This window comes from Plutella xylostella, chromosome 2, assembly GCF_932276165.1.
Source record: "Plutella xylostella chromosome 2, ilPluXylo3.1, whole genome shotgun sequence".
Taxonomy (NCBI): Eukaryota; Metazoa; Arthropoda; class Insecta; order Lepidoptera; family Plutellidae; genus Plutella; species Plutella xylostella.
This window is the reverse complement of record NC_063982.1, coordinates 1568200-1579378: the sequence shown is the minus strand read 5'-3', so window position 1 is coordinate 1579378 and position 11179 is coordinate 1568200. Positions and strand designations below refer to the sequence as shown.

The 11179-nt window shown below is 39.9% G+C and overlaps 1 protein-coding gene across 1 annotated transcript; it reads left to right on the top strand.

Moving 5' to 3' along the window:
* The first annotated feature begins 218 nt into the window (after positions 1 to 218).
* On the top strand, positions 219 to 11179 carry LOC105381664 (zinc finger protein 271). The gene is made up of 9 exons (XM_048622117.1): positions 219 to 1158; positions 1489 to 1572; positions 2313 to 2389; positions 2721 to 2814; positions 4164 to 4270; positions 5152 to 5297; positions 7752 to 7864; positions 8436 to 9806; positions 10059 to 11179. The coding sequence occupies exons 2-9, from the start codon at positions 1494 to 1496 to the stop codon at positions 10661 to 10663; spliced, it is 2592 nt and encodes an 863-aa protein (XP_048478074.1). The 5' UTR covers positions 219 to 1158; positions 1489 to 1493; the 3' UTR covers positions 10664 to 11179.

Sequence of the window (11179 nt, the reverse complement as noted above, 5' to 3'; positions counted from 1 at the left end):
GTGCGATTTTGCTAAGACTTTTTATGATCATCAGTTATTTACTTAGTTTTACATACATTTTAAAAATAAAATACCGATTGATTATGGATTTTTAACGGATTGGTCCTTTAATCAATATAACAGATCGATTAAATACGATCTTAAACAATTAGTTAGGATCCACTTCCGTTTTCACGACTTTATAGTTGGACTGATGAGATATTTGAGCCGTTTTCCTTGACAGCTGTCAGTTGAGTTTTTGGACAAGCCGATAGATGTCGTAACAACATAGTGTACCGAACTGTCAAATATTGCACACTGAGAGCTAAGAGGTTCAGTATTAAACTCAGAATAAGAACTCACAACTTTTTAGTAGTAATAGTACTTCTATTTAGTCTAATTTACAAGTTCAGAATGTTTATTTTTCAAGCGTCGTTGCTGCAGAGAACGCATGAGGGCAGATATAGAATTTCCTCTGTGGAAATTAGATGTGAGCCAACACATTTGTGAGCTTACACAAAATCAGTGTTCTGAGGGTTTGACAGTTTAGTACAACTCAGATGAACTCAGACTTGACTCAGACTGACTCAGACAAAGCCATCTGTTTCTCCAATAATTTAAACTTTTTTTTAACAAACGCCTCGTTGGCGACCGAGCGATTGCGAAAGATCTAACGAGTTCGAGGAATTAATTCTGATTTCATTTTCGGGCTTACATATACCATGCTGCTCATGTAGGTTTCGGCTTATTTTACCCTTTTTGCAACACTCTGTAGTATAAATAAACGTTGGAGTGATGAAATGCGAAGATACTAATAGTTTTTTAAATCTGTCAAGAAATCTCTTTCGTCACGATAAGACTTATTGTGTCAGTTTTCAGGCACGATTAGTCCTTTCAGGCATGGTAGTTCCTTGTAAGACGTCCTTTAAATTCTTATTTGCAGGGCTGTAGAAAGAAGTTTAAACAAAAAAAAACCTTATTCGAAGGAGGCACAGCACTCTATGGTAAAGTACACAGAATAAAATATAAATATTTTTCCACGCGTGAGCAAAACCATAGAGAAAATAAAATACGAACGGCAAAACGGCGGGATTTTTTTGTCTTGTCTTTGAATTTGATAAATTTTGTTTCGTAATTTTTGTTGCAAGTTTTGCGAAAGAAATTAATTGCGTGCTTCAAGTAAGTAAAAAAAATGAATAAATAATGATATTAATAGATTATAGGTAGGAGTATGATGATAAAAGTATATAAAATGTTATACTCACGAAGTAACAAAGTCAAGTTAAGGTGGCCTCTTGTTCTTGATAGGCACTTTTAAAACTACTTACATGTTCTTGGACAACATTCGTTAATGAGTGTAACTGTAATGTTTACTTCTATGTACTTCGGTACCTCACCTTTTGATTACCTATTAGAAGAAGCTCGTCAATTAACTAACCTAGTTACTTCTCATTTACAGCTGCTATTTATCGTATCAACATGTCTGATACATTTTAAACTAAACTTCAGGTACAATGAGCCGCTTTAACCTCCGCAAGAAACCTCGGATAAGCTACTACGAACCGGACGAGCCCAACTTGGACGAGTACATTTGTAAGTTTTTCAATGTATTAAATATCTATTTACCGAAGAAACGGCTATCGTTAGGGTCGATGGGTTTTCCAGTAACTAAGTACCTAAGTATAGTTCACAAAATGGACAACCGTAGCGTGGGATACCCTCGGGGTTTTCCTACTCTACTGGGCCGGCAAAATTGGCTAAATTTCAATCCTCGTGATCTGATTTACAATAAAAATCGCTATAAAACCACTTTTGCAGAGAAAAGTTTTTTAAACAAATATTTTATTCAATAGAAACCTCTGGAAATTTTGTTTATTGTTACACCAGCACCACTAATCTGGGGGTGCGTGAGAAATAGGTAGGCCGCGTAAGTTGGTCCCGTAATGTATGATATGATACAATGACCCGCCGACGGGAACACTGATCGGTTTGCAACCCTGGACGGAAAAAGAGGGATGTTATAAGTTAAAATTGTCTGTGTATCTGTCAGTGGTAGCGTACGTACGTAACTAGCTCCCGAACGGGTGAACCGATTTACGTTTTACTTTTTACGGTCATAGGCTTTTATAGTAAGGTACTTAGTTACTTATTAATATTAGGTACCACTCGGTTCTTAGCCATGTTTCTTGAAGATCGGTTCAGCGGTTTAAAAGTTATGCGACTTTTTAACATTGGTTACTTTATTACACGACAGTCCTTCCAGATTTATTTTTATTTTATTTTGTAAGTTACAAAAACAGATTGTTATTAACCATTCTATATATTCATTAAAGATTGTTCGCGGTGCGGCGACTATGTGTACGAGTATTGCTCCATACACGGCGCGCTGCTGGTCGTGCCGGATGATAAGGTAATATACCTAATCTAAATCTATACAGGGTGTTGCAAACAGGGTATACTAAGCCGAAACCTACGTGTGCAGCATGGTATATCTAAGCCCGAAAATAAAATATTTATAGACTAAGTAGAATCAATGTTTAATAAGAGGCCTTATCGCTGATCTCTTACAGGCAACCTATTACGGAAAGTCAGTACCTAATTTAAAAATTAGAGGGCGGTCAGATGTTTTCAAGCATCTGACTAGGGTTAACGAATGCTGCCGATGCAGCAACATCTATATACCTACCTAACCTACTTATAATACCTTAATACAAACATACCTAATACTAGTTACTCACTAGGTGCCCCCGGACTGCCCCGCGCCGGCGTGGGTGCCGCGCGCCGCGCTCACCATCCCGAGCACCTTCCTGCACATCGCGCCCTCCACCATCCCGGGTTCGATCTATTGTACTTACTAACTAGGTGCCCCCGGACTGCCCCGCGCCGCGCTCACCATCCCGAGCACCTTCCTGCACATCGCGCCCTCCACCATCCCGGGTTCGATCTATTGTACTTACTCACTAGGTGCCCCCGGACTGCCCCGCGCCGCGCTCACCATCCCGAGCACCTTCCTGCACATCGCGCCCTCCACCATCCCGGGTTCGATCTATTGTACTTACTCACTAGGTGCCCCCGGACTGCCCCGCGCCGCGCTCACCATCCCGAGCACCTTCCTGCACATCGCGCCCTCCACCATCCCGGGTTCGATCTATTGTACTTACTAACTAGGTGCCCCCGGACTGCCCCGCGCCGCGCTCACCATCCCGAGCACCTTCCTGCACATCGCGCCCTCCACCATCCCGGGTTCGATCTATTGTACTTACTCACTAGGTGCCCCCGGACTGCCCCGCGCCGCGCTCACCATCCCGAGCACCTTCCTGCACATCGCGCCCTCCACCATCCCGGGTTCGATCTATTGTACTTACTCACTAGGTGCCCCGGACTGCCCCGCGCCGCGCTCACCATCCCGAGCACCTTCCTGCACATCGCGCCCTCCACCATCCCGGGTTCGATCTATTGTACTTACTCACTAGGTGCCCCCGGACTGCCCCGCGCCGCGCTCACCATCCCGAGCACCTTCCTGCACATCGCGCCCTCCACCATCCCGGGTTCGATCTACTTACACACATACCTACATAATAGACTCACGGGCAATGAAAAAGTTCCAGTGACAATAGCTAAAATTACCTACCTATATATAAACGGAAAAGCCTAGGATATAATGACGCCGCGCCGTCTGCAGTACTGAAGTACATTTAACAACGCACCAGAATACCAACTAGAAACGTAAATATTTTGATCAAATTCTTAATAAAATCTTTTAAAATTGGAGTATTTTGGGGTTGACATTTTGTACGAACTTTTCCATCGCTCATCATTCATGAGTGTAATATGATCACGACTGGAATATAATCCACGAAGGGGTAGTCTGAGGTGACTCGATCGTTTGTAAGCCTGCCACCCACTTTACATTTGCACTCACGTGATAGGTAGCGACTCACGAGCCGTGTTTTAGAATGAGTAGGTGCAATTCACAAACGGTACACATCTAGAAATCTAGATGTACAGGTTTCCCTCACAATGTTTTCCGTCACCGTAAGAGCACGTGGCATAAATCAAATTGTACTTGACTAACTACTAAGTACTTAAATTACTTGAATTGTATATAATTAATGTGCCTTTCGATTGAGAGACGATCATCATTACGCCACCACAGCTCTTTACAATCCTTGTGCTTTGTTCAGGCGCGGGTCTAGGCGTGTTCAGCTCGCTGACTCTGCCGGCGGGCGTGCGCTTCGGCCCGTACCGAGGCGCGCGCGCCGCCCTCCCCGCCTCCGACTACTGCTGGCAGGTATGACATAGTATTCTTTCTATGGTGGTCTAGTTATCTGGGGGGTCACTCTCTAAATCGACGAACGAACGAACAAGTATTGTCACGCAATCGGTACGGTTTCTATTCTATTCTCTGTGGGGGTGTAAGTACCTGCACCTGGCTCTCTCGAATGGAACCTTTGTGCATAGCCCCAAGGTCTAAACTGCCTTCCTAAGCTTGGATCATTTCCCACCACGCTGGTCCACTGCGGGTTGGTGGGTTCACATATCTAGATGTGCTGCTAAATCTAGATATGCAGGTAAGAAATAAATAAGAGCGATGGTATACATTGTACTTAAATTCAAAGAACTCATTGGTACATCTCTGGCGTGAGAAGCGGGCGTTTACCCGACTGAGCTACAATCGGTACGGTTAATGCAACAAGATAAAGTTGTGATTAGCGCAGCAGTTTTGTTTTGTCGGAGCGTTGCGCTAACCACGACCTTATCGAGTTGTATTAGGCTTACCGATTGCATGACAGCTCTTGTTCGTTCATTCGATTTTGGTAGTGACCCTCCTGCACCTCGCTTTCTTGAATGGAACTTTCGTCCCGGATGGCCCAAAGTCTAAACTGACTTCCTAAGCTTGGGCCATTTACGTATTGAAATCAAACGTACCTATCCCGTAACATATTTTACCTACAATAATGTTACCGAAGTTGTTTGCAAATTTTCAATGTTCAGGAAAAAAAAATGCTGCCCTATAAGGTTATAGTTACCAACTTGTGTTTTACGACTTAATAAAAGATGTAGAACAGAAGCTGTCCATAATGACGATCTGAGTCTTTAATACTTACCACATTTACAAAACCTTGCATGTTAACTCGCAGTAAAGCATTATGTCTACTATGTTCTCTACAGCTATACGACTCGCAGCGGCGTCCCACGGGCGTGGTGGACGCGTGGGACGCCTCCCGCTCCAACTGGATGCGCTTCGTCAACTGTTCGCGGCACTCGCTCGAGCAAAACCTGCTCGCCTTCCAGTACCAGGGAGAGATCTACTACAGGTGAATATTTAACTAATTACACTCTTTTTTATGGCTAATTAGAACCACATACAGTGGCGGATTTACCTATAGGCCAAAAAGGCCAGTGCCTAGGGCGGCAGATTGAGAGGGGCGGCAAATTTGGCAAATCTGGGGCACGGCAGTGCCCCAGCCAAGTCTCGAGCAAAACGGGCAGGGCCGTACCATCTTTTCTAGAAGCGATTCGCGGCAGTTTCGCACCTATATCTTCGATGTGGTTGTAGACAAAGCTAGTTTAGGTTTTCGGTGAAAAATAGTAGGCATTATAAGAAACTTAATTTCGAAATTAAATGCCAATTGAACTGATAGTTTTATAGTTTAGGAGTTACGGTCGATCAAAGTTACTCCATTTTGTCACTCACTAACTCACTGACCAACTGACAAAATGTTATGAAATCTCATAGAAGCCAAGTCCTAGTCAAATTATTTTGTAGTTATAAATCAACATTTAGTAATTTTATCATTAGTTTTCTTTATATTACAATTATAGTGTTTATCATGATGGCCACTACCGACTTACCGACTACACATGCTCTAATACAGTAATTAAGAATACTAATGTTTACGTATGCGGTTTGCGTAACCTAAAATGCCGTTTTATTTGTTTCATTGCCAAGGCACTGTAATTATAATATAAAGAAAACTATTGATAAAATTACTAAATGTTGATTTATAACTACAAAATAATTTGAATAGGACTTGGCTTCTATGAGATCTCATAACTTTTTACGATGGAAAGACTGTATCGAGAGACTTGGCTTTTTTTACATTTAATGTTTTGGTGGGATAGCTTTTTTTAGTTTTTTTTAAATAAATAATTATACGTGTACACAATCCATGTATAAATTACGATTATAAAATACGAAAACGATTAATTAACGCTTTGTAATATTTCGATTAAACCAGATTCTGGATCATAACATATCTTTGATTCTGCGAAAACAGAATTTAGAGCATATTATTATTTATCCAAACTTGGATAGCACTTCGCATAGCACACAGCTGCACTGGTCACAAATTGTTCAGGCTTTTATTGCTTAAAACGGGTTAAAACTACCTACGATCTACTTGAAGTTAAGAAAAGCTTAATGCTTCTTCTTCTTTTGTGCATAGAGTCAGAACTTATGAAAGATATTTCATACGAAAATATACTTAGTTAATTGATGATTAGCTATGCAAATTTAAAATCTCGAAAGAAAATAATGTAAAACTTATTTGATCTCATTGTCTTTTTTGTATTGTTTTTAAACTGTGAAGTGCAATATTTTTTTTTAACAAAAGCCATTTTTAATGACCACTCATTATTTTTAAGTTATGCCTTTCCCCATCGTATGATTAGTACATGCTGCTGTTTTTAACCTTCTACGCAAAAAGAGAGTGTTATAAGTTTGACGTGTCTGTCTCTGGCATCATAGCACCTGAACGAAAGAACCGATTTCAATATTCTTTTGTGTCACATCATCACATGTGTTCTACGGGAGAGTGTTCTTAGACAATATGTTTGCTGATAATCGATTGAGCCGTTTAAAAGTTATAGTGCCACAAACTTATCTGTTCCGGTGAGAGCGAACTAAATTAGTCCATATAATCTATGTCAATATGAAATTCATTTAGTAAGTAATGAGGTATGGACCAATTTAGTTCGCTCTCACCGGAACAGATAAGTTTGTGGCACTATACAGATGTTTTACGCTTTAAAGTGGGGTTTTTTTTTATTTGCCTGTCAAATTAAACTTGTTAACTATGTCAACATTATACTCTTTAGTAGGTTCATAGCGGGTTGCAAAAATTATCTAGTAGTCTGTCATTTAAGACAGAAATATCATTAAGTTCACTATCGTACTAATAACGGAATTAAACTAACGTATTGAATTTCAGAAGTCAGTAGGGGCGGCAAAATATGAATGGCCTACGGGCGGCAAATTTGTAAATCCGCCACTGACCACATAGGCTTTGTCGAAGAAGGCATAATTTTTTATCGTGTATTATGGGGAAGTCTAGATTGGCTAAAACAAATGGTATGGCCAATTATATACCTATTATTATGTATAATGGGTGTAGCAAATATCTATTCTGGAATCATAGGCCATCTACTTAGTGTTACGAAAATCTGCAAGATAATGTTTAACTACTTACTTACCTACATTTCCACCTGACAGCATGTAAAATCATCGTATTATTTGGTTCATGTAGAGAAGGTACAGCCGGCGACGGCTGATTATTTATGCCTACCTAAGTAAATGATTAAGTATACAGGTTCATAGCTAAATCAATATATGTACCTATTTTTTAAAACGATTGTAGAATCAGTCAGTGCAGTCGGCATTTGCAGTTGAATCAACCCATTTAAGAAATTCACCAACTTACCAATCATCGTCTATAAATCTATTCAAACTAAATAAGCAACCTACTTAATGTATGTAATGTCGTAACCAGGACAATGACAATAATCCCGCGCCACACGGAGCTGCTGGTGTACTACGGCAGCGAGTTCGCGCACCGCCTCGGCGTCGACGTGCGCCGGTACAACGCTCCACGCGCTGCCAGCGGTAAGGACTTACATACATACATACATATGCTCATGACTGTAATCCCCGAAGGGGTAGTCATAGGTCATAGGTAGTCATAGGTCACTCGCAAGCGTAAGGCACCCACTTTTCGTTGTACATTTGTACTCACGTATCGCTGTTTTTGAATGAGTACAATGCACTGAAGTTGTCGGGTAAGTGGGCAACCAACACAGTTAGAAAGCAGGGACCCATGGAGCAGTGAATCTAGCCACTGAAGCGAATGCCTCAGTAGTCTAGGAGAGTTGCCTAAAAAAGTTTCAATGGAGGAGCAAAACTATAGTTTTCTAATTTTAGTAAACTCTTTCCTGTAATGGTGCGTACAGACCGGCCCAACGAACGCCAACGAACGGGTTTCGTTAAGCTTCGTTGCTGCAATCTGCCCTGTATTATGTATGATAAATATCCATTGTTGGGCGTTCGTTGGCCCGGTCTGTACGCAGCTTAAGCGAAATGCTGGACTTTTACGTGTTTATTTGTAAGTACTTACATAATAAATACAATTAGTAGTACGTACTTACCTAGTTTAAACTAATTAGGATTGTTATTTTAGGGGCTGCGAACATAAATAAACAAACTAAGCCGGCAGAAAGTCCAGACGAAAAACCAAACAAAGAACAATCCCAAAATACACCTACACTCTCAAGGGATAAAACTTCTGAAATTGAAGTTGGTACGAATGAGAAATACACAAGTAATGCTGAAATGTATGCATCAATGAATGTTTGTAAAGAAAAGAGTATCAAACGAGGATTCTTTTGCGATGTGTGCAACCGAAGGTTCGTGTCTAAACTGATATTAATTAAACATATAGCAATACATAGCAATGTATCAAAATATACTTGCAATAAGTGCAATACTAGGTTTCATAGTGAAGTACTTTTGAATGAGCATTGTATTAAATGCCCATTAAACAAAAAAAATAATAACACTGGCCGAAAAAATAACACTTCAATAAATTTACATAAGAGTGAACATGCAAAAAATAAGAACCAAACAGACGAGAACTCCCACCAATTTACAGTGTGTGATAAGAGATTTTCTGAAAGTAACCATTTAGCGCGGCATATGCGAATTCATACAGGTGAGAAACCATTCCAATGTACCGTGTGTGATAAAAGATTTTCTCAAAATGCTCATTTATCTGGACATATGCGACTACATACAGGCGAGAAGCCTTACCAATGTACAGTGTGTGACAAACGATTTACTGACAGTGGTACTTTAGCTAAACATATGCGAATACATACAGGCGAAAAGCCATACCAATGTACCGTGTGTGACAAAAGATTTACGGAAAGTGGTAGTTTAGTGAAACATATGCGAATTCACACAGACGAGAAGCCTTACCAATGTACCGTGTGTGATAAAAGATTTTATGTAAGTAGTCATTTAGCTTACCATATAAGAATACATACAGGCGAGAAGCCTTACCAATGTACCGTATGTGATCAAAGATTTAATGGAAGTAGTAGTTTAGTGGCCCATATGCGAATACATACAGGCGAGAAACCATTCCAATGTACCGTGTGTGATCAAAGATTTACTCAAAGTGGTCATTTAGTTAGACATATGCGAATACATACAGGTGAAAAGCCTTACCAATGTACCGTGTGTGATGAAAGATTTAATGTTAGTGGTCATTTAGCTACACATATGCGAATACATACAGGCGAGAAACCATACCCATGTACCGTGTGTGATAAAAGATTTACTAAAAGTTGTAATTTAGTAACACATATGCGAATACATACAGGGGAGAAGCCTTACCAATGTACAGTGTGTGATCAAAGATTTACTCAAAGTTGTACTTTAGCTACACATATGCGAATACATACAGGCAAGAAGCCTTACCAATGTACCGTGTGTGATCAAAGATTTAATGTAAGTGGTAATTTAGCTACACATTTGCGAATACATACAGGCGAGAAGCCTTACCAATGTACCGTGTGTGAAAAAAGATTTTCTCAAAGTTTTGAATTAGCTAGTCATATGCGAATACATACAGGCGAGACACCATTCCAATGTACCGTGTGTGATAAAAGATTTACCCAAAGTAGTAGTTTAGCTAGACATATGCGAATACATACAGGCGAGAAACCATTCCAATGTACCGTGTGTGATAAAAGATTTGCTAAAAGTTGTAATTTAGTAACACATATGTGAATACATACAGGGGAGAAGCCTTACCAATGTACAGTGTGTGATCAAAGATTTACTCAAAGTTGTACTTTAGCTACACATATGCGAATACATACAGGCGAGAAACCATTCCAATGCACCGTGTGTGACAAAAGATTTACTGAAAGTGGAAAGTTAGTTACACATACGCGAATACATACAGGCGAGAAGCCTTACCAATGTACAGTGTGTGACAAAAGATTTACTGAAAGTGGAAAGTTAGTTACACATACGCGAATACATACAGGCGAGAAGCCTTACCAATGTACAGTGTGTGACAAAAGATTTACTGAAAGTGGAAAGTTAGTTACACATACGCGAATACATACAGGCGAGAAGCCTTACCAATGTACAGTGTGTGACAAAAGATTTACTAGAAGTTATGATTCAGCAAAACATATGCGAATACATACAGGCGAGAAGCCTTACCAATGTACCGTGTGTGATAAAAGATTTATTGAAAGTGGTAATTTAGCTACACATATGCGAATACATACAGGCGAGAAGCCTTACCAATGTACAGTGTGTGATCAAAGATTTACTCAAAATTGTACTTTAGCTAAACATATGCAAATACATATAGACGAGACGAAGCCCTAACAATGTACAGTGTGTACTCGTATTAAAGAATTTATTCATAGAATTCAACTAACTAGTCACAGGAGAACACATACTATTAAATAATTATATCTATGTTCTTGTACCTAGGTTAGCCCTTCCCCCGTCTTCTTAGCATGTCGAGTGTCGACGAAAAACTAATAAAATCACTAAAAAGTAAGCGTCCACCTATCGCTATCGTACGCAACGGACGCATCGCATTCGCATTCAGTATTCTTTGTACCTATAGAAATTCAGAGCATTGCAGTGATTGTTTCAGAGCTGTTGATGACTTTATACTCGTGTATGAGCCTACACAATACCTACAAACAAAAACCCGGAAATTGCTATCATAAATTCGTTGGTGCACAGTGTACCTATTTGTTTTCGCATATACTTAATTAAGTCTACCGTATGAATTAAAAATATAATTAAGTTTAAATTCATACGGCCATAGTGGCGATCGATGGCGAAGCATTTAATAAAGAAATAAATGATAGGTTCCGGGTTCGCTTACCA